At 34.8% G+C, this 25,364-nt stretch overlaps 1 protein-coding gene across 1 annotated transcript; it reads right to left on the minus strand.

The window, feature by feature from the left end:
- Nucleotides 1–6,185: 6,185 nt before the first annotated feature.
- LOC141684109 (putative hydroxyacylglutathione hydrolase 2, chloroplastic) lies at nucleotides 6,186–21,280 on the minus strand. Its single transcript, XM_074488948.1, has 8 exons — nucleotides 21,121–21,280; nucleotides 19,913–20,092; nucleotides 19,281–19,484; nucleotides 18,098–18,221; nucleotides 16,097–16,197; nucleotides 7,596–7,670; nucleotides 7,406–7,504; nucleotides 6,186–6,552 (listed from the first exon to the last, which is right to left on the minus strand). The coding sequence occupies exons 1-8, from the start codon at nucleotides 21,181–21,183 to the stop codon at nucleotides 6,406–6,408; spliced, it is 993 nt and encodes a 330-aa protein (XP_074345049.1). The 5' UTR covers nucleotides 21,184–21,280; the 3' UTR covers nucleotides 6,186–6,405.
- Nucleotides 21,281–25,364: the final 4,084 nt, after the last annotated feature.

Consider the following 25,364-nt stretch of genomic DNA (forward strand, 5'->3'; position numbering starts at 1 on the left):
CAGATTCCCTTGGAGTGGACTCCATCTTTCTTGTGAAAGGGGTGGCTGTAGCCCCGAGCTCCATCTAACATTCAACTTTTCTCTTCAAGTCCCTTAGTGCACGGGCCATCTGTTTTTGCTTTGATTCCTTTTCAGGCTTAAAATCTGAGTAGACATAGATTTTGTGGGCTTTTCTTTTCATCTTTGCCTCCTCTTCTTGGATCCTTTTTTTAATCGGTGCCTTAGCTTTAGATTCTTCTTCTTTTTGGATTTGATTCCGGAGTGTTGCCTTCCGAATTTTTTCCCGTGCATCATCGGTTGGTCTTTTCAAATTTTTGGCAATTCGATCCAAAACTGAACCACGGGTTTCTCCGGAGTGTTCCTCTTCTTGGTCCCCGGGATGGGCTTCTGGTTCCGGGTGATTTTTTCCTTCCACATGTTCATCGCAGCTTGGATCTGTTCCAGGGTCATGTTCCCCCATTAATTTGCAGAGGTTTCAACATATTTGTGAGCTGCCTTTTCAATATTTAACCTTTGATCTCCTGGTTGGAGAGTTTGAGATGAGGTAAATATGGGGAGCCCTTATTCAATATCCTCCATTCCCCGTCCCTGGGCGGGGCGGTAGGATCCGGAACTGGTCCGAAAATGACAGATTTGCTTTTTCTTATAGTCTTTATTCTCAAACACACGTAAGATTAGATCTAAATATGTGGCAATCACAGCTATAACCAAGTATGTTGTAATAACCCGAAGTTTTGGGAATTTGTAAAAAAATTGATGAATAGTAACCCTGACGATCTGGGAAAACAATTTTAGCCCACACTATATTATGAATGGTAAATTAAGTTTTTGAGTCGATATTGTGATAATACGTACCAAATAAGTGTCTATAAAAGTCGTTAGTTTTTGAATAAACCCAATTTCATAAAACGACATTATCTTACGAACTAACAAGGGATACGAGAATCATGTTACAATCAAGAATTTAGAATCCTATGAAATAAAACACATGTACAAGGTTACAAAGTATAAAGGACTTATAAGAAAAGGATTTCCCCACGAATTACTTACGAGGATTTATCACAATAACGAACAAGCGACCAAGTGAATACATAAGCGAATAAATAAATGTATCAAGACCATGAAACTTCCCATGCAAGCCATGCAAATCAATTAGACTAAGATACAATTAGATAATGATAATCAAATAGTAATGCAAATAGATAGGTGGTGTAGTGAATAGTGAGAAGCATGGTTGTAGTAGTTGCTATAGCTTGTAGGTTTGGAAAATTGACCATGCTACTTCATTTGCTACAATATATGCATATCCCCCTTTCCAAAAGTTCCATTCGGGTTTTAATAGAAAAGCAAGAAATCAAATTCAAATCTCCAACTTCAAGCCATAAATAAATACTCCAATTAATTCCCAAGCTTTCTCATCATCAAACTAAGGTAAGATAGATAAATCTTTAATATCTTTTCTTTGAGATTTTCATGGTTAAATAAAAAGATGAAATGAATGATGAATAGTGACAAATTGTGACTTTTAGTAGATTTAGATTTCTTAAACACACCAAGAATAATCCATCAAGAATAGAACCTCCCATGCAACCAAGAAATGTATAAACCTTCTTTCACACCTTTGTCAAGTTTAAGTTTCAAGAAAAGTATGGATCTTGGATAAAAGTATATGTATAGTTTTGATAGTTGATTCATTGATTTTAAGAATATTAGTTTGCAGATGCTAAGGTTGATGTTGTGGTCTCAAGAACTTTATGTTCTTGAGTTGATTAAGTAGTTAATATTTTGGATTGATTGTTGTTGGATGATCATTAGTAATTTAGAGTTAAAACGAAACACAGATCGTTAGTGTAACGTCGTTATAACGTCCAAATCGCGTCACGAAGTTTTCTGCAAAATTAGAAAATGTATAAACTATGTTTTCTTGATAAATAAGACTTAATAATGATACAACATGTTTTAAGGATCGTTTAGGCGCTTGAATTGCTTGATTTCGATTTACGGTTCAAAAGTTAGGTCCATTTTGGTAAAAACGATTTACGCGATAAAAGAACTGCTACGAATTACAAATTTGGAAGTATAAACGCTCAACTTAAAATTATTCTAAAATCATGAAAATTTTACAGATAGTAAGAAATGGAGTTTAAAAACTGTCATAGAAATTTTAAGTGAAAATATTGAATTTTCAATTTTATAAAAATGTCGGAACGAGGTCGCGCGAGTAGAATTTCTTCAGAATCGCGAGAGGAACCGGGTGGTAAAAGCAAATGAGAATAATAGAAAAAAGGATTGTGAAATGAAAACGAATCGTACTTTATTAAAATGATGAGAGTAGAGCGAATCGTGTTACGCGATTATAAATATTGTGTATATAACAAATGACGATAAATACGATTAAAGACTAACAGAACAATAATGTTCTTGATTTTAGATTATCAAACAAACTTGCGAGCGCCCTCCACCTCAAAACACCCAGGCAAGTTTAAAAACCTTATTCAATATATTGTTGTGTTGTGGAAATTAATTTACTGCATGTATATATAATGCCATGATTGAAGATCATGATGTTTTACGTATTGCGATATATATAAATATAATATGATATATTGATTATTTTGGTATAAAAATATTATTGGATTTCAATTGATAACTCTAGAGAGTAGCGTTGTATATATATGAGATGTATATTTAAACTGAGATTCAGTTAGTATTATTTAATGAAAACCCGAAAGTAGTCTGGAGGTGTTTTATTTAAGTATATTAACACTAGCGAGTAGAGTAGTATATATCTTGTAGACCGAGAGTCGGTCGACATGTATTATTAATTAAAAACCCAGAAATATTCTGGAGATGTCTTGGACGATTAAAGTCTGAATTTATTCTTTTCCAAGGGACTCGATTTCCTCTTGTGAAGTATTAAATACCTCAAATTTATTTAAAATGATTTTTTAAGATCGTATTCCCCCAACTTATTTTTTTAAATATTTGAGCGATAAATATTATTTTGAATGTTAATTTAAAAATAAGAAGTATTCTCCGACGACTATTTAAGATTGATTTAATTTCTTAAACATAAATTTGTTGAAGAATATTATTCCAAATATTCTTTTAAAATAAAATTATTCGAGGTTTAATAATTTAATAATTACTATTAAAATATTAAATATTTATTGAATGATTTAATATGATTTAAAAACATAAAACTTATTTTAAAATATTTTTTGAGTTTCAGAAAATCATTCCAAATACTTTCGGATCGTCGAAAAATATTGTCTCGGCATATTTTAACTATTTTGACTATAGTGTCAAAAGAAACTCCCTTTTATTTATTTATCTGTTAACAACGGTCAACTCACATTATCTTAGTAGTTCCTCCGAAAATTCTCGGAGGTACATATACACATATATGAGATGAGTTGTGTCTATCAACAAGCAAAACGCTTGGGGAACTTCGATATAGTTCAAGTTCCAAATATATGATTAAATTCTTAAAGGACAAGGGAGGGGTAGAGATCTAGTACTTTGTGCACTGGGGAGACTACTAATTTAATTTTCGCATGAGAAGGTACCATGTGTACTGAGGGACATGTGAATTATGCAAAATATACCCGGGAGTTGGGGAAGCATATAAAGCCCGAATGCGGCTAGGGTAACAACCGGGGGTTAAGGAAGTCGTCATTTTACATGTAGAGAACAATAATAACATTTTACTTTACGACTGATCATCGTATAGTAGTGCTCCGACGAATGTCCTATTCTTCTAATTGGAATTGAGATACAATATTGTAACCCGAGCCTAGGTGTTGGGTTTACCATTAAGGTAAGTGTAGACTAATAAGTCAATGGAAAATATTATTTCGAAAAGAGGCATGTATCACCAAGAAAGTGATTCTCCTGAGAATATAATACTATCGATAGTATTATCAAGATATTTTGAAATATATAAAATACTTGATTTAATGTACAGAGAAAAAGGTGTATACCACCGATATTTCAAATCATCATATTATACGATGAAGTATTATTTTAACAGTTATTTTCAAGCTTTTTTGTACATTATGGCTAAGCATTATTGTTCACTCCTGTTTTATTTTAAATGTCACAGCACAACAGATAACTAGCATGCCAGTAAGATACCTAGTCGACTGCAACCGTGAGGAGAAGTCCTTGCAGCATTGCTTCAGGAAGGCCAAAACATTTAGATAGGCTTCAGATAATTGTAAATTTTTTGTAACTTCATGTAGAGATTATGAATAATAGTTTGAAATCCTGTAAAGTACATTTGAGTTGTAATAACAGATGATACTTGTTGTACATCGTTTCTAAGGCTATAACTTGTGTGTGTGAGAGAGATTGGAGTCTGTTGGATTATTGAATCAATACAAGTTATACATTATTGAAGGATGGCGTGACGACCCATATTCCTAACCCCATATTTGGAGGCGTTGCATATGTGCTCACATAATACGACAAATATGGCTAAACAAGATCTACTAATGACGCCTTAAAAGCATAAACGTTGAACAAAGTAGATCTGAAAAATCAAAACAGTAATCTTATTGGGGTAAGAGATTCTTGTTTCCTGGGCAGGGTGACAAGACTGAAAACAACGACACCACTGAACGGAGGTTTGCCCCTCCTTCTAATGCCAATGAAAACTCCAATCCTTTTCCAGGGTCTTCTCCTTGTCTATCCGGACTTAGCTTCCATTATGCAGAAATGTGGGTGTTTAAGGGTTAGCTGCAGGCAGGGTTCCTACAAAATAAAAACGGAGGAGGGTGTCGTCCCCTCGGCACCTTCGGTGTGAGAGTAAGATAGTGTGAGAGTAAGATAGGGTTTTGGAGAAGAAGGACAAAATAGGAATTATGCAAATATGAGTATGGTGTATATATATGTTTTTAGGTGAATAGAATCAATAGAACCAGTAAACCCCAAAAACCTTTTGATCAGCCTTTTATAAGCCAACGTGTGCTTGATTGGGTAACGCATGGACGTCTGTAATGGGTCAACGTGTCCCCGAATCTGGACCGTTGGAAGGTTACAGATCCGGGCAACGATGGGGATGTTTTCACGTGTCCGGATACCCTTCCTCTATTATTATATTGTTATCTGAAGCTCTTCTTATTGGGCTTTCATTGGGCTTATTTGATTTTTGAAGTACTTTGTGTTTAGTAACAAGATCAGTAGAGCATACGCATTCAATATGCTTGTATATATGCTAGACCTGGCAAAATGGGTCGTTTTCGAAGAACCGAACCGAAATTATGGATCTGAGATCCGATCCGAAATCCAAATTATATAATCTGATAATTATCCGAAAACCAAATTAAACCGATCCGAAAATTACCCGAACCGAAAATTTAACCGAAAATGATCCGAAATACTAGATCCGATTATAAATTGGAACTGAACAAAACCGATTCATATAATATTTGAACCGAATATGATCCGAAATAAGCAAACTTCATACTTAAATGTATCTTATATTCGTGATAATTTAATTATTTAATTATAAATTAATGTAAAAGTACATTATATTATATTAAAAGTACTACATTTAATAAAAAAAAAATTTTTAAGTCTCAAAACATGAAAAAATAAATAAGTTAAGATCCGAAATATCCGAACCAAATTTAATCCGAACCGAATTTTGTCCGATTTTTATCCGAATTTCATCCGTTTTTTATCCGAATTAGACCCGAACCGAATTACATCCGATCCGATCCGAATGACCTCGAATTATATCATAATCCGAAAGTGGAACCGATCCGAAATAGATCCGATCCGAAACCGATCCGAAACCGATCCGATCCGAAACCGATCCGGTTATCCGATTTACCGGGTCTCATATATGCTGATGACACATGTTTTGCAAGCCTGTGATGCTTTGTGTGGGAGAAAGTAGCGGGCCGGTGAACATGTGATTTAAGAGTGCATGTAATTATGTTCACTAACTGTTGACACAGAACAAGAACAAAACAAGAACACGATTTATGACTTTCAGGTATACGCATGTTTACACTGCATGCTTGGTAGATACATAATGCCACATCTCAAATTTGATATTTAGGTCACCAATTTTAAAAAATATGGCAATTTTGACCCCATACTTTGGTTATTACTGGATATAAGATATCCAAAATTTTGGTTTTTAACTTTCACATCAGTACTTTTTCCTATAAACCTTTCACCAAATTATTAATCAACATATCAGTTCTCCAGCAAATAACATCTGATTTCTTACAGCAAAATCATCATATCACTACTGTAATATAACTGAACTTCAAGAAAACAAAGATGTAAGAAAATAAAAGATTGGGAAAATACATCATTGGTATTTTGCAAGAATATGGACCCCAAAACAAACAAAAACTGTATGCACAAGAAGAGTGTACAAGAGAAGCACTAGAATTCATCCTTTGCTCGGCGAATGGCACCCAAGGTTTCTTCATCACTTGCTGTATCAGGTATATTTAGTGACCGCCTGATTTCTGTACTTGCGGTGCGGAGGAATGGATTACATGCTTTCTCCATCTTCAACGTTGTTGGAATCTAAATCAGCTCCCAGAATAACCGGAGCATTATTAGCCAACATTAAACTAAGCAAAAGTAAAAGTGCCAAAAAGGAAAGAGGAAGTGAGACTCGACTATTTGTATATGAATTTGATTTTGATTTGCTTAAAAGTCATAACACTTGACAGACTGGGTTGTCTTCCAGTAACTGGAATTGTTTTTGGTACAGGTCAATCATAATAATGAAGATATTCACGCACCCCAACTCCACTTGGGTTCCAGCCTTCAACCCTTTATCTCCAGGAGGGGAATCCCACAGACTACAAGCCAACTAATCAAATTAAAACAGAACTACGAAAATTCAAGCTGACTTAAAGTCGGACTTCAAGTCAACCGCCACATTATGAACTAAATCAATGTAAATATACTAACTATTAGTTGAGGCCTAGTGTTTTAATTGTCTAGCATGTAAAAAGTTTAACTCATTTATGTCCGATTTTGAATGACATTGTGTTTAAAGACAATTCCCGCCTACTGTTTCATTTTTAACCATTTGAACCAACAATCAATTTGTTTCAATTGGTATTTTTACATAAATTATTTTTACTGCTTATGTGTTTCCCTAAGAAAACGCAAACTCTTGCCTTTTTGTGAATTTACGCCTTTAACGACACCGACCAATAAGATCATTTAGATGAGAAGAATTCGAGTGTATCATCTAGCTGGAATCTTGTATGTAGTTCTAGAGGGTCCACGTAGTGAGTACCAAAGTGGTCCCAACCAGTACCTTATTTGTACAGTCTGAATTCTGTTCACCAAGATCTCTTCATCGTTATCACATTCATCATAATTTCTATCTACAAGCTATATTATATATAAATATTCACATTACCGTAGGTAAACCCTTAGAGCAGAGGTGAGCTATGTGGGTGGAATATGACTGCAGCGCTTCATTTCCAGGTTCTATAGACAATGCAAACTTTGAATTATTCTGTCATGACAAAGTTACATATTGGTGGATGTCAATATATATTTTCGTAAAAATGGGGAGCAATTTGAAATTTGAAATGAAAACAACTTACCAATGTATATTCATGACCGCAATATATATTTGTTTCATCGGGCAAGGAACTTATTCTTTTAAGCGAGGCATACATCTGGAACACACAGAAGAAACATATCTAAATAAAAGGTAAAAAATAAAGAATTTTTATTTATTTAATCGCTGAACTGTTGAGTGGGCTTTCTTTAATCCAAGTACTGCATAAAATTATAGTTCAGACATTTGGCTGATTAAGAAATTGGGATTCAGTCCTTCAATTAAAGAAACAAGCAGAAGTAATCTTTTGCTGATGTCGCTCATGATAATGCAAATATATTGCAATAAAGACAAAGTTAAAACTAACTTAAAATGGGGGCAACCAGTGACAGACCAAACAACAACAGCTGCAGATGATTTTGACCAATAACCAGACCCAACAATAACTGTCCTGGTGCTCTTTGATGAAATTAAATTGAGGATATTGGAATGACGGGTATATCATGAAAGAGATAATTAGGTTGGTTGATAGTTAAGATTTGAGAATTTAACACGTATTGTCAATATCATGAAAATTATGATTATTGTAATTGAATTAGAACTTGAAGGAGAAAAAGAAAAGAGAAAAACAAGCAAAAAAGGATAGAGAGAGGTCAGCAAATTGAGAGGTGACGAGTGACATGGACAATTAAATGAACAACTGCCATGTTTGGCATAACATTTTTCTTATATCAGTGTATTACGACATGTAGCTGCCACTTTAGAAAGAAAAGAAATCAAGTAGGCAGAAACTTTAACATCTATTTGTTGATTTTTAATGGAAGGACTGCACTCAAACTAAAATATCACCGTAAGTGCTGTACCCGTTTTTTTCATTCTGTAGTACGAGGAGGATCAAACTAAGCTCGCATCTAGAATCCATAAACCAGATCATAAATCTTTTGAAAACACAACTAAACGAATGTGTAACTGAATTCCAGAATACATATAACCTTCAACATCCAATTTGCCTACTGAAAATACACACTGATATTGACCTTTTTGCTAATTATTAGTGCAACAGCATAACCTACTTAATTATGAACAGACCAGCTAGATGTCTACATTCGGATAGGTTTTTAACAGAACTGAACATTATCAACTAACCAAATTTAAAAAGGAAGAATATCAGCTAGACACCATTATAGTCGAATAACAGTAGCATCTGGTTATGATCCTTTGTAAGGTTGTGGGTTCCCCTAGTTACTTTTAATCTATTATATAAATGACATTTATTTACAGGGTACCTTAACATATTGACTTTGACTGAAGAAGATGACAAGTTATAGGCTTGTTGAACAACCTGCTAACAAGTATATAGAATCTCAAGGAAAGCAATGATTGATCTAATTACTCCATAAAATGGTATCCACAATCCATCTGTGAGAATAAACTTAAAACACAGACCACGATCAGCGACAGACCTAACTCTTATATGAAGGGGGGCAAAAAATTAATCCTCTTAGAGCATCTCCAAGAGACTAGCTATATGGCCTCCTAAATTGAATCATAAAGAATGAGCAATTAAATCTTGCTCCGACAATCTCCTGGTGGCTACTTAAAAAGTTACAGTCTTCTTTCCCTTAATTTTAAGGAAGCTAAAGTCATGCCATAAATCATTTTATGAATAAAGTATTCACTTCCCTCCATTTCTCATCTTCTGTAAATGACACAAAAGTAGGTAGGATCTAAAGTTAATATTAAAATGATAAATAAGGGGTATACATAAGGAGTGTGTTACTAGTAATAAACCTGGTCAACAACAAAGTGTCCGGGTGGTTCCTTTTCGCCATTATTACAATTTACAAGAGACGCGGTTAATACAAGCAAGAAAGAATTATGGGAGATTTTTAGTTAGCTAATTAAAGATTTTTAGCTTCTTAAGTAGCAGATTCATTGCTAATTGATTCAGATTTTCAGGGTATTAGAAGCAAAATTATTGCTAGTAGCTGCAGATTTTTAGCTTTGTCCTTGTAAGTATATAAAGGTTCATTCAGAAATAATAAAGGGGAGAAATATATCCCTTATCAAATATCAAATGAGATCAGTGAGCTCTCTCTCTAACTGAGCTCTCAGTATTTTCCTATTCTTTGCAATCAGCCAAACGAAAATAAGGAGAGGTAGGAAGATTAAGAATAACACCCTTTGAGAGAGAATCGACCAAGACTACACTTTAAAAGGTCCCGTAACTCGATCTAGAACTCAGGCGCCTATCAAATTTGTACCAGGGCCGGTAGTTATGGGGGAACAGCGCACTTTGCAACAACAATTTGAGGAATTCCTTAATGGCCACAAACCAGAGCAAGAAGCAAACCATGCAAGACATCAACACATGACTGCTAAACTGGAACAACTTACGCAGACCGTGCATTCTCGTGGAAATGACAGAGAATCAACAGGAGGGAGCTCTCAACTAACACCTCGAGAACCTAGAAATCAACTGACAAGACCAACACAAATGGAAACAACTTTGTGCCCGGATATACAGAACTTGATTTTCCTCATTATGATGGCAGTGTTGATCCGTTGGTTTGGCTAAGCTGCTGCGACAACTTCTTTCACCGTCAGAGGACCATAGAAGAGGACAATGTAGTACCGGTTCCGTTCCACCTTTAAGGAGATACACAATTGTGGCATTTGAAGCAAAAAAGGATCAACCAAAACATATATTGGGATGATTTCAAGACCCAATGTCACATGAGGTTTGGGCATCCAATCAGAAGAAGCAGTAAATTGAGAGAGCTATTAAATTAAAAGAAACAGGAACTGTTGAGGCATATAAGAGGCAATTTGAAAGGCTTCCTGCGCAAACTAAATCGCTAACCAGTAACCACTGAACTGAACAGGATAAGGAGATATTCTGCCACGGCAGTTGAAGTGGAGCTTCACCATTCACCAGATTTGACCACAGCCATAAGCCTGGCACGACTTTATGAGCGGCGTACTGAAAAGAGGAAGGAAGATGTTAACCAACCTCGTAAAAGCCATGGCACTTAATCTAATGGAGGAGGTCCTAAAACTCCTTTAATTAAAAGGCTCTCGTGAGTAGATAGGAGGAACACACGTCTAAAGGATTGTAAACGATTGTTTTGGTTAGAATGTTTTGACGAGAAAGGTGTGCCAGAAATCTTATTCCACGCAATTTTAGGAACACTGAACAATTAGACAATACAAGTGGCGGGAAGCATAATTTGGCACCCCTTGGTCCTCATTAATTCAGGATCTACCCATAGTTTTGTGAACGAATCTCTAATTGTGAAAGAATCTCTAATGCATTAGCTTCAAATCGAAGTGGAACCTACGGATAACCTCCGAGTCATGGTAGCAAACAAGCGGGTAATCAAAAAATCTCTTTTGATTTATTTTTGCTTCCTTTATGTGGGTTTGGAGTTGTATTAGGTGTCAACTGGATCAAGACATTGAGACCTATATATTAGGATTTTGCAACAATGAAGATGAAATTTATATGAAATGGGTAAACAAGTAGAGTAGCATGGTCTTATGAATCCCGCTCAAAAGTCAGAACCATCTCTCTCAACTATGAAATTAGAAGCAGAATGAGAGCTAAATTTGAAGCAATTGTGCTATTGAATTTCATGGCATATTTAAGACATCAATTGGACTACCCACTCCTCGTGCATGTGATCACAGAATATCGTTGGAACCTGGATCAGGCCCAATAGTTGTGAGACCTTACCGTTACCCGCATATTCAGACAGATGAAATTGAAGTGCAGTGCAGAGAGATGTTAAAATAGGGAATGATCAAACAAAGCAATTTTCCTAATCAATCTCCAGTTTTTCTTGTTAAGAAGACAGAAAATTCATGGAGATTTTGTGTTAATTATCGTTCCTTAAATACTCAAATAATAAAGGTTAAATTTCCAATCTCGGTAAGTAATGAACTTCTTGAAGAATTACACGGCTCAACATAATTCTCAAAGCTAGATCTATCTGGATACCATCAAGTTCTCATGCGACTACCTGATGCGGAGAAAACAAAACTTCAAACGCATCATGGGCATTTTGAATTTCTGGCGTTACCATTTGGACTTACCAATGCGCCCTCTACATTCCAAGCTTTAATGAATGAAGCATTTCATCCTTATCTTCATAAGGTTTTTCTTGTTTTCTTCGAAGACATACTCATCTATAAGGCACATGGCTAACCATTTAAACCATTTACGGCTGATTTTTTCTATCTTAGACGAAGTGAGTTGTTTTTATAGGAATCTAAATGCTCACCGGCTCAATGTAAGATCTCTTATCTTGGCCATATTATATCAACAGAGGGAGTGTGGCAGATTCTAAAAAGATGAAGGCTAAGATTCAAATCAGTGTTACCGAGTTCGCAAGTCGACCCCTGGAACCGCGAACTGTACCAGAACACGGGTCGAAGTCGACCCGGATCGCCTGGCATCGCATTTCAGTTCGCCATTTCCGGCAAACCGTGGTTTCTGTTCCGGCAACTGTAAATGGAGAAAAAAATGAATAAAAGAGACATGTGGAGTGTTTCTTGTGTTATATGGGTGATAAATGATGACTCCAGAGATGTATATATGTATGTGTTTATCAATTTTTCCGCATAAACGCTAATTAAGAAGAAGTTATGCGTAGAGAAGAAAGGAAAGAGATGCATATCTCAATAGGAGTGATGGCAGTTGCATATTTGTATTTTCATTTATACAAAAGTAAATAGTGATTTTTTTCTTTCCTTTTATTTTGTTAGTTTGACTTGAATCAATTTTCATTCAAAAATGATGATTTTTCCACCGTTTATATTGAAACTTGAAATATAATAAAGGATAATCTTTTATTTCAAGAAGAAAACTCTTGTGTTTTCTATGATTAATTAAAAATTAAACAATTTAATAACTAGCATAATTAGCATACAAATAAATAAAATAAGAGTGGTGCTCCTAACCAAAATTGGTTCCAAAAAATGTTCTAAAATAAGAGAATGTGTAATTTCATTTGTGGTACTTATACATTTATGTTTTTCATTTTTGATGTACAAAAATTTAGTAAAATAAATAAATAAATAAAGGGTTCCTTGTATCGACCAGCGAACCCGATTCATGACTTAGCGAACCCGATTCCTCCAAATAACGTCCCACGTACCCGAACTCGTACCACCTCCCGGATCAACCCACGTCCCATGCAACAATGGATTCAATGGCTTAAACCAAAAACTATTCGAGCTCTTACGGGATTGTTCGGCCTAACCGGTTACTATAGAAAGTTCGTACATAAATTTATGGCTTGATTACAGCACCTCTAACCAATATATTGCGTAAGAACTCCTTCACTTGGACAACGAAATCGATGGCTGCATTTGAACACTTAAAGCGTGTCATGACAACGACCCCGATAGCATTACCCAATTTTGAAAACGACTTTTAAGTTGAATGAGATGCTTCTAATTATGGAATGAGGACGGTGTTACAACAAGAGGGGGGGCCATTGCCTTTTACAGCAAACCAATGGCTCAACGACACATCAAGCTCTCAGCTTATGAAAAGGAACTCATTGCACTTTCACAAGCTATTCGGTATTAAAGACCTTATTGATGAGGAAGAAAATTCATTATTCGTACAGATCATTTCAGTCTCAAGTATCTACTTGATCAACGAATAAGTACATCCTCTCAGCAACACTCAATAAGCAAACTCTTGGGTTACGATTTTCAAATGGAGTATAAGGCGCGCAAGAAGAATCGAGTGGCAGATGCCTTGTCATGACGAGATGACAATGTCAAAATGATTGCAGCAATTTCTGGGCCACTAGGACTTTTGAAAGCCTTTACGGATGAGTTAGAAACTTCACAAACATTGCAGTCCCTTATCAATAATATCAAGTTACGAAAATTGCCAGCAAAATGGTCGTATGATATTGGACTGATATTCAACAAAAATAGAACATATCTTGGATTCTAATTCCTTTCTCATCCAAGTTGTCATTTCAGCTCTACATAACCAAGGCCATGAAGGATACCAAAAGACTCTATTTCGCATAGCGCATAGCATCGGAATTTTAGTGGTATGAAATTAAAAAAAGGATTCAACATTTCATCAAGTGTTGTGCAATTTGTCAAAAGATTCCAGATGCCCTGCCTCCTTCATTTCGGAAATATGTTTGGCTAGTTGTTGTGGATAGCTTTTCAAAGTATGCGCACTTTATTCCCATTTCCCTGCAATGTTAGTGACAAAAATGTTTCTTATCATATATTCAAGTTACATAGCCCACCGGAAACCATTGTGAGCGATAGAAGTGTTACTTTCACAAGCTCCTTTTGGACAGAATTCTTCAATTTAGTGAAACAAAGTTAACTTTTAGTTCAGCCTATCACCCACAGAGGTGACGGTCGGATAAAAGTCTTTAATCGCACCACTGAAGTCTACTTGCGTTGTTTTACCAATGATCAGCCCCGGAATTAGATGCAATGGATTTCTTGGGCTGAATAATGCTATAATACTAGGTACCATTCCTCTCTAAAACAACTCATTTTGAAGTCGTTTATGGTTGGTAGGGCCCCACCTCACCTTTTAAATTATTGTTTTGGGCAAAGTCAAGTGGAGGCTGTAGAGCAGGAACTCAAAACTCAAGACCAGATTGTATGACAGATTATTACAAGCCTAAGATATCATGAATAATAACTATGATAAATCTCACATAGAAGTGCACTTTGAAGTCGGTGATCTGGTGTTATTGAAGTTGCAACCTTATCGACAACTATCTCTAGCTTCTAACACGAACAAAAAACTCTTTCCCCATTTTCGATACAAGCAAAGATTGGAACTGTAGCTTATCATCTTCAACTTCCTCAAGCAGTCAGAATACACCCATTTTTTCATGTCTTCTATTTAAAAGAAAATCAGGGAACTATTGATGAGACAACACCTAAGAATCCAGAAGTTCACCAAAGGTAAGTATTACTACCAAGCCCAAAAGTTGAACTGGACCTAAAGGTTATTGCAAGGCCGTATCATACTTTGATTCATTGGGATGCTTATCTCCTTTTGGAGCATCATGGGAACCAGCTCAAGATATTCAGAAACAATAATCAACATTCGCGCTCGAGGTCAACACTTTTTGGAGGAAAGAAGTAATGCTACAAGTAATACACTTGGTCAACAACAAAGTGTTCAGGTGGTTCATGTTAAATAACTAGTCGCACTAAACCCTTAAGGTGCCGGAGTAAGACTCGAACATGATCTTACACTCTTTACCACTCCCCCACAATCGTACGATATGTTTTGCTAAGATTGAAAATAACAAATATAACCAATATCAATATCATACCAATAATAAATGTTTAAATTAAATAGATGGGGTGGGGGATTCAAACCTCCTAAACCGAACTCGAATACCATGTTAAGTAACCAGTCGCACTAAAAACCTTAAGGTGTCAGAGGAATATCCGAACACGATTTTATACTCTTTAACTTCCCTTCTCATCAATATTACAAGAGACGGTCAAAACAAGCAAGCAAAAATTATGTGAGAAGACTTTGTTTGATTGCAGATTTTTAGTTGGTCAAATTACAGATATTTTTGCTTCTTAAAAGTAGCAGATTAATTGCTAATTGTTGCATATTTTCAGGCTATTTGTTAGAAAAAAATTATTGCTAGTAGCTACGGATTTTTAGCTTTGTCCTTGTAAGCATTTAACGGTTTATTGAGATATAGGGAAGGGAGAAAAATATTCCTTATCAAAAATCATAAGAGCACAGTGAGCTCTCTCTCTAATTGAGCTCTCAATATTTTCCAATTCTTTACAAGCAGCCAAACGAAAATAGGGAGAGGTAGGAAGATTAAGAATAACACCCTTTTGGGGAAAAAATCGACCAAGACTACACTTTAAAAGGTCCCGTAACTCGATCCAGAACTCAAGCGCATATCAGAGTGTTGTTGAAATTGTCTTGCCTTTAAATATCCTAAATCACTAGGAACCTAATTGTTTATAATTTTTTTTAAGGAATGCACTAGGAGACTTCTTGATGCTCTTAAGTCTTAACCGCTAAAAAATCTATTCAATTAATAAACAAATTAATATTAAAAAAATATTTATCAATGGGATTGTTCAATATTGAAATTAAAAGAAAACCATTAACCGCCTTTCTGAATGTGATGATCGTGGTTATCTTTACGCATTTAAAGACATTAGCGTACTATCTATCAATATTTTTTAGTCAAGTTGACTCTAATATCATGCAAAAAGATGAGAAAACAAAGCAGTTGAACCAGCTAGGTTGGGACTTCAATGGATATTTTGGACTACAGCATATATATGTAGCTAAATTTGAGGACCTTCCCTGGGTCCGGCCCTGAGACCCTGGCCACGATGTAGATTTGTAAATACTAGTCCTAAGAGAACAATGATTACTACAACCTTTAAAGTCATATACCCTGTGAAGATCCTAAACGAAATCCTGAAGGATATAAGGCCCAGCATAGCAGAACTCGTGAGACGAACATATTAAGCAATAATTCCAAGAGTTATTACCTGTTCAGGGGTTCCTTCAAAAAGTTTCCCACATGATAAGCTGAATAAAGTGTCTCCAGTAAAAACTGATCCAAATCCCGGAAAATAGAAGCTAATATGTCCTGCATGCATCAAACCCTCTTTATAATTTGCAGGCCAATTAAAATTTTAACGGAGAAAGAACTAAGCTTAAATGTAATGTCAACATTCTCTTTTCTTTCTTGTTTCGTGCATGAGAATAAGAGAAGAAACACCAAATATTGCTGACAAAATAAATTGATACGAAGTAATAATGATATGTTAAACTTCTTGAGGGTAATATCTTAAGGGAGAGTCCTTGTTACTAGTATACTAAGTTTACAGAAGAGGTCTACTTAAGGGTTACATTTACATTGATAGTTCGGTTGCTAACAAACCAAGGGATATTATCATATAATGGTATTCAACTAAAAATGCCATAATATATGTCGATCACCTAATTTAGAGAGGGGAACAATAAGCTTAAGTCACATTCGAGCTTCAATAAAGAAAACTTGAAAAGTGGGCATTATTAAACATGAAAATTCAAGTCGTGGCTGAATATAAGTAATCTTTGATCCCTGAATATATTGCGCAAAATCAAAACTAACAAAAAGTACTCATAAAGTAGATAATTAGGTGGGGTTTGTAACGGTTATACAATATAGAGTGTTGTATACGGTACTCAACAAATAAACCTGTTAGTTATAATATAATGTAAGTTTGGCAAGTAAGCATTATACAATTAGTCTTAAGGTTTCGTGTAATAAATAAGCTCAACTTCATACTCTAATCGGACAAGAGCCTTGCTACAGTCAAAAACCCTAAGAGAATTTGAAAGAAAAAGAACAATTATAAGGTTATTCCAAAATAATATGATCTTTTGGTGCTATACAAACCGTCGAAGACTTTAAAGCTTGAAAACATTAAATTGGCACAACATTCTAGCTTTTGTAATACAAACGCGCATAATAGTATGTGCCTACAGCCATATAACCAGTAAAAAACGTATCTACGGTTAAATGCACAGGCCAGCATATACCCAGGGGAAATGCCTTTGTGTTTTTAAGGAAAAACATTAGTAACTTGTTTGACTAACCATGTGACATCTTCAAGCAGAAAGTAAGAACTTAAAAACTTTAAGATGTTAGAAAAAACCCTGATTGGAACTTTTCCCCTCACCTTGACCTAGGGGTGAGAAGTAAGAAATTAAGATGACGACCTCCAAAAGCATTTACAAGGGATTTCTCAAGATTTTTAGAAAAGCACCCTTCAGCTGTTATACCATTTTACTCAGCTAATTCTAGACCATGAAGAGAATACAATAGAATTTTTCCATCCATTCCATACAGAGAGTCGTATGTTGACATTAAAGATCAGAGAATGAAATTTTAAATTTATGCGAGATGATACGAGAACACAATTCTTTAATTCGCAAAGAACAATAATAAAAAAACTGCAAATTATTTAGGATTTCATGGATCATACGGAAAAATTAAAAGCTTGAAATTTCCTTGTAAGCCGAAATAAAGTAGTAATTTATGAACGTAAGCATATTGAAAAACATGCAGTAGTGCATATAATTTTAGTGAAAGAAACTATAGGAACAGTTCATTTCTTTTGTTCCAATCTATCCAACTGTACAAAAGATAAAGATCTATAAAATTCTGGCTAGGCCTGTTTGAGTGCAACTATTTCATCTACTAGAGTATAACTTACTAGTAGCAAAACTTAACTTTACTGCGCAACTAATATGCTACATGCTAGTAATAAGGGCACATATTTGCCCACAAAGTAATAGATCTTATAAAGTCGTAAGATAGCATGTTAAAGTTCTCATGCATTTTCCTCACACCAATTAGGCATCTAACTTGTTCGGCGACCTTTAATGAAATGAAGCAGCTGTTATCATAGATTCTAAATCCAATAATTGATTTTTAAGTTTTGCATCCACTACGTAAATGATGAGCACTTCTACGAGTAATAAAGTAACAAATATATAACCTCTGGTATGACCAGGACTTCCAATTACAAGCACCTCATGGCCCCCAAACATCCAACTGTCCCCGTCATTCAAGGCTATATCAATACCAGGAATTCTATCGATGTCCACTACAGATCCAATTACCTAAAAATGAACACAAGACGAGTAAATTTTAAAAACAAAGAAAAAAAGGATAGAGATTGCAACCATGTATATTTACTGATAACCAGACATAAAGACTAATGTGCAATAAGAAATCTTAATTAGTTCAATGAAGCACTGGAATAAAAAAACTAACAATGTGTTCCCGAGTTGATAAAAAAAAGGAAATAACCAAAAAAAAGTTATTTTCTCTTCTCTCCCAAAAGTGGGGAGAAAATTATGGAGATAACTATAAAAGAATTTTCTTCCCAATTCTGTAGAGATCCTTTCTTTCTTTTTTAGAAATCCATTCGGGAACAAGTTGAAGAAATCAATTCTATCCGTTTCTTTTCCTTTCTTCTAAAAAACGTTTCGGGAACATAGTGTAAAGATAGATGTAAATTTGAACAGTAACCAATAAAATACAAAACCATAAATTCATAATAATTTAAACTACATGGAATAATTCTTTGACTTTTAGTCTTCCTAGATTAAATACAGAATCAAATTAAATTTGGAACTAATCTTTTTCATTTGTTTAGAAGGAAACAGAAAAGCAAGAAGTTGTCTATGTATTATGAAAGCATCTGTAGCTTATACAGTTCTATTTTTAATCTTGTTTAGCATTCTGCTAAGACATAATACTAAAGGCAAAAAAGAAAAAAAATCAACTTGCCAACCTTGTCTCTTTGTTTTTATTTTGTGGTAATTTTTGGTGAAAAACTATTTTACTTTGAAGAGTTCTTAACAGATGTGGAGCTTTAGGAAATGAGCAGTATCAAATTTGCTCGTCTTATAAAGTTTTTGGTTAAGTAATACATCAGAAGCTGAAAGGGTTTCCAGCATGGAAACTTTTAGGAAGTTTTCTGCAAAAAAGGGCATTTTCTTATTTACTGCAAACTGTTTACAGAACCCAAGGTCAAGAAAAGAAAGAAGCGTCAAGTACTGCATTTCACAAACAACCTACTTGTACACGCCAATAAGAGCTTGAACTCTTAGATCGAACTTTCCTAAAGGAATAAAATGACAACAAAACATTTGTTTAAAAGATCAATATTCTACCTTGGCGCCATATCTTTCTTTTAACTCCATATTTCCACCAGTGTGATCATGATGATGATGAGTGTTCAGTATATAGGTTAAATTGCGGTTTTTCTTACTCAAGGCATCAATGACGGGTACAGCTTCAGAAGGATCCACTACTCCAACAGTTCCCGTGTTCATGTCATGTAAAAGATAAGCATAATTGTCGCTTAGACATGGCACCTAGTAGTAAAGTGAATCGTCAGAAAATCAATGGCAGTTTGTTCAATGTAGTTAATATATACCTGTGCACCGACATTCATATAGCTAGTTCACTTTAGTCTACAGAAAAAGGTATTTCTCTACAAGAATACTATATACTACTTTATGCTTACAATCATAGAGCCACATGAAATTTGAAGCTAAAAGATTTGATCAAAGGCTGCCAAAGATCCTTTTGACAACTAAATATTCTCAGCTCACCTCTTTTTTAGATACAAAAGAGTTTAATAGTTACAGGCCTCAAATAATTCTCAAAAACGAAAAAAGTAAAAAGAGAATGTTAAGGAACAATTTGTTGGTAACATACAATGTAAAAAAGAAAGGTTATGCAAATTATAGATGAGTAGCCAAGTTAGTTACAAAAACGATCCATACAAGGATGTTCTTACCAGTTCAACTTGAAACATGGAAGACATGTTGACAACACTACAAAAATGAGAAACTCCAAGTGTTCGACTTGCTCCCCGCACAGTTTTGAATGGTATAGAGAAGAAGCGCATAAACCCATATAGAATATGTTTTCTAAGGGACAGTTGTCTCATACCTGGCCATACACATATGGCCCTCGTCTACAACATTGCAAAAAGAAATATTAAATAAGGATCCTTCAAGTAGTATTGTAGATAAAGGAGTAATAATTGTACAAAATATATTCAGGGAAAGTGAAAACTTAATACAAGGAACCAGGATTAAGCACTAGAAAATAAAATATTAACAAGTCATTTTCTAAATTATATTTTAGCGAGAATATCTGTATACAACACAATACGAGTATAGAAAGGCTATAGAGTTGTCAAGTACAATTAGAAAGGACAATAAAACAGGTCATAACTTGATCAGAATTGCTCAAGAGCATTAAACCTCAAATATTATAAACAAAAACTATGATAGCCAGTATGAACATTGATGATGGTGAACAAGTTATAACCATTAAGCTCTAAGCTTACTTTCGGCAATGCACTCCTGAACTCTCTCTCTCTCTCTCTCACTCTCTCTCTCTCTCTAAACGATGTAAATAAAATATTTGAGGAGTAAGCATAGCTTGGAGGCAGGGATTAATCAATCGACAAAAAATCAGGTGAAAGCAACAGTTAAGAAGTTTTAGGGATTCTAGGAACTGTTTAATGAAAGGCTAAGTGTGTAGCTAGAGAGAAAGTAAATTGGACCATTAGTTTTAGAGCAATAAGATAAATAAAGTAAAGATCAGGTATCCATGTAAGCCTAATTTCTATGATAAAGGTGGAGGAATGGAATACCCAAAACTGCACATTTGATGATCAAAAGAGATAACGAGCATCTAAACAAAGATGAGCATCAAAAAGGGGTAAAAATTGTTAGATGAAAATTAGAACACATAAAGAGGAGGGGGGGATTATACGTAATAACAAAGAACAAATAGGGAGTTGGTGCTAATATTAAGATTACAAAGTGGTTTAAAATAAAATACAACCGCCAATACTTTGAGTCTGAGGAAACATATATATAATAAAACAAGAGAGAGAGAGAGAGAGAGAGAGAGAGAGAGAGAGAGAGAGAGAGAGAGAGAGAGAGAGAGAGAGAGAGAGAGAGAGAGAGAGAGAGAGAGAGAGAGACTCGCCCCGGAACGAGGAAGAGTAGCCATAGAAGAGGGGAGTGCTCTGCTTATTAACTGCTGCATCATATCATTATCATCATCAATGAGATCTACTCCACTCTAACCCCTGCCTTCTTAAATCTCCTCCCTCCTTCATTACCCACCCCACAACCCCCAACCCTCAGTTGCCGAAAAAATAATGATAAAAATAAACGATTTTAAAAAAAATTAACCAAAATAATTATTCTTGTTATAATATGATAATGATCGAATCAAGAACGACTCATAAAATTTATCGAGAAATTCTCTCAAAATTTATAGAGAAAGACTTGCACAGCTTTTTACAGAAGAAATTCAGTAACGAAGAGTTGTAAAGATTATTACGAAGACTTAGAAACTTACTAGAAGAACTACGATACTTATCACAGAAAAGATAACTTACTTAGTAACACTTGTCAACTTCAACTAGAGATGCACAAAAGGTCATCGGGCCGGACTTTGACTTGGCCTTAAAAGGCTCGAGATTTGAGCGGTCGGGTTTTGACCTTGACCGGGCCGGGCCGGACTTTCCGAAAATATCAGAGCCCGTTTGGACCCTCGAGGCGGGTCTAACCGGGCTTTTTCGGGCCGAATCGGATTGGGCTGGGCTATTTTCTAATTTAAATCGTATCTAGTTTTATTAGAGATTCTGAAGACTACATATATTAAAAACTAGATCATCGTAAAAATGTATTAGTTTGCATGCAATATTTTATGAAAACATTACTTCGTTGAAAATATTTAAGTTCGGCAAAAAATAAACATGTTTATAGAATAATATATTTTATCATTGTTATCCAAATATATATATTGTACTTAGCATATCTTCTTTTATCATTTTTGCAATAAAGTATATAAATAATATTATTAACCACGAATATGTAAATATATATGTGTTTGAATTATTATTTATATTTATAGCAAATGTAAATACATAAATATTTAAGAAAATATATTAGAATAATCATATTTTAATCAAATTTTTTCAGGTTTTTAATCGGGCCGGTCCAAAGACCAGGCCGGGCAGAAGCCCAGGCTTTTAACCGGGCCGGGCTTTGCCTAAAAATGGGACCTTTAACCTCAACCAATCTCTATAATGGGACCTTCAGTTATTGAAATTATATATACTGAAATATATTAAAATACAATTCTCTCTTCAACTTTTATTCTCTCTACTAGGATATAACTCGTGCGACTGTTTTAATTGTAAATTATAATTTTAATATGTTACAAGCAGGATTCGAACCTTATACCTCTTAAATAATATTAATTTTTAAAATTAAATATAACGGTTCTCATCGATTTGATCTAACGGCTCTGGATTAAGTGACCAATGACCAACAACCAACAACCAAACTTTCAAAGTTTTGTCTTTAATATAATAGTATAGATATAGATACGTGTAATTATTAAGTTATTCATAAATTTATAACACGTTATTTACAACACGTTATCAGAACGAGTCTCTGGCAGCCGAGTCTTGTTTTTACAAAAGAGGTACAACTTAATTTTACTCGCGAAACCGTGTCAACTCAAGTTTGTTTCATAAAAGATTTATAACTTAATTTTGCTCATGTTTGTGCTAAGATATTAATTTTATCGTCTTTACATATTCATTTATATTATTACTTAAATATTATAAAGATGGCTCTGCCGTCAAGTAACACTATTATAAAGATGGTTCTGCCGTCAAGTAGTACTCAAAAGTTTTCTGGCTGGCTATGTCATCGTAACTTTTGTACTAAATTATTATGTATATTGTTTAAACTAACTTGCTTAATTATGTGACATGTTATACCGTATTTTAAATGTTTGTTTTAAACTCAGAATGACAAACCTTGCAAAATTAGAGTTTGTTGCGTTGGATGTGTCTGGGATAATTATTTGACTTGGGTGCTCGATGCATAATTACATCTTAGTGCTAACGGGCTAAAAGACACCATAAAACCAGGAAAGACCTCAACTGTTGAACAAAATGTCAAAACTATCATTTTTCTTAGACACCTCATCCATGAAAATTTGAAATCTGAATATCTAACTATGAAAAATCCACTTACCCTTTGAATCAATCTCAAAGATAGGTTTGATCACCAAAAACTTGTCCATTTGCCACATGCCCGTTATGACTAGATAAATATAAGGTTGCAAGATTTAAATCTGTCGCTGAATATAATTTTGCCTTGTTCAAAATAAGCTCAAAACTGATTTTGTGTGGTGAAAATATTATTGATGCTGACATGATAGAAAAGACCTTTTTCAACCATTCACCCCAACACTATGATTCTGGCACAACAGTATAGGGTGCGCAAGATATCTCTTCTTCTTGTCGCTGAAAAGAATAACGAGTTGTTACTGAAAAATTATCAGATACGTTCCACAGGCTCTGCCCAGTTACCTGAAGTACATAACACGTCACTCCAGAAGAATGAACGTGTGAAAGGGCATAGAGGAGGACGAGGTTACAGACGAAACCGGGGGCATGATCGAGGCCGATTTCGAAATCATTATAACTCTAGCCACCTGAAGTGGCAGCGTGATGATTACAACAACGCTGACCACCAGAAGTTGCAACATGGAGTGCCAAATAAAAAGAAGGCACCACAAGAAAAAGATATTAGGGATATATGTCTCAGATGTGGGGCACCTGGGCACTGGCGACGTACTTGTCGCACACCAAAACATCTAGTTGACCTCTATGAGACAAATAAAAAGAATAACGGAAAAAGGGTGGAAACGAATTTTGCTAGTCATAATCTAAGTGAAGAACCAAACAACAAGACCTCAAATGAACTAGACACTGGTGCTAACCTTTATTATGATTTAGATAACTAGATTTTGTTTGTATTTATTTGATGTTATGTTTTAGACGTGCTTGTTTTAATATTCTGCTTTCATGTACTTGTTTTATGTTCTTGTATTATGTACGTTGTTTGCATAATAAAATTATTGTTTACTTTTATATACACAGTATAAATATGGGAGATATATGCATTGTTGACTGCGCAACCACTCACACAATTTTACAAAATCAGAAATATTTCCCAAAGTTGACTAAAACCAACTCACACGTTTGGACGATTTCGGGAACACCAAATATCATAGAGGGTTTTGTGAAAGTCGTTTTTATACTACCAAATGAGACACAAATTCACATACATGATGCTCTATATTCTAGAAAATTCACTAGGAATCTTCTGAGTTTTAAAGATATTCGTCTTAATGGTTTACATGTAGAAACCATTAAAGAAAATGAAAAAGAATATCTCCTTATCACCTCAATCACCTCAGAACATAAGAAAATCTTAGAAAAATTGCAATCAATCTCATCTGGATTATATACTACCGAAATTAGAGTAATCGAGTCTCACATTATCACTACTCCCAAAATTAAAGATCCAAAATCACTCACCCTTTGGCATGAAAGACTTGGTCATCCAGGAGTATCCATGATGCGTTGAATTATAGAAAATTCTACGGGACATCCCCTTAAGAATCAAAAGTTCATGCCACGTGATGAACTTCCTTGTTCAGCATGTTCTTTGGGAAAACTAATTGTTTGACCATCTCCAGTTAAACTTCAAAATGAGTCTCCAGATTTCTTAGAAAGAATTCAAGGTGATATGTGTGGTCTACTCTCGACCAGAAATATAGCCTTTGCCAAGCTTCTTGCTCAAATAATTAAATTACGAGCCCAATTTCCTGTTAATCCTATCAAATCAATTCGACTTGATAATGCCGCTGAATTTATATCTGCTACTTTCAATGATTATTGTATGTCAGCATGAATCTCTGTGAAACACCCTGTAGCTCACGTGCATACACAAAATGGTTTAGCGAAATCGTTAATTAAAAAACTTCAGCTTATTGCACGACCCTTACTTCTAACATCTAAATTACCCACTTCTATTTGAGGTCACGCAATACTTCATGCCGCAAATATAATTAAGATAAGACCATCTATTTACTACAAATAATCTCCTTATGAATTAGTTATTGGTCAAACTCTCAATTCACATTTTAAGATCTTTGGTAGTGCCGTATATGTTCCAATTGCACCTCCACAAGGTCTAAAATGGGACCGCAAAGAAGAGTAGGTATATATGTTGGTTTTGATTCACCATCTATTATAAGTTTGTTGTGCAAGACATGCCCGCACCTTAACAAGACTAAGTCAAATTGACAACCCTAAGTAAGTTGTATTGTAATCTTAGTTTGCATTTATACTTGTA

This window comes from Apium graveolens, chromosome 9, assembly GCF_009905375.1.
Source record: "Apium graveolens cultivar Ventura chromosome 9, ASM990537v1, whole genome shotgun sequence".
Lineage (NCBI taxonomy): Eukaryota > Viridiplantae > Streptophyta > Magnoliopsida > Apiales > Apiaceae > Apium > Apium graveolens.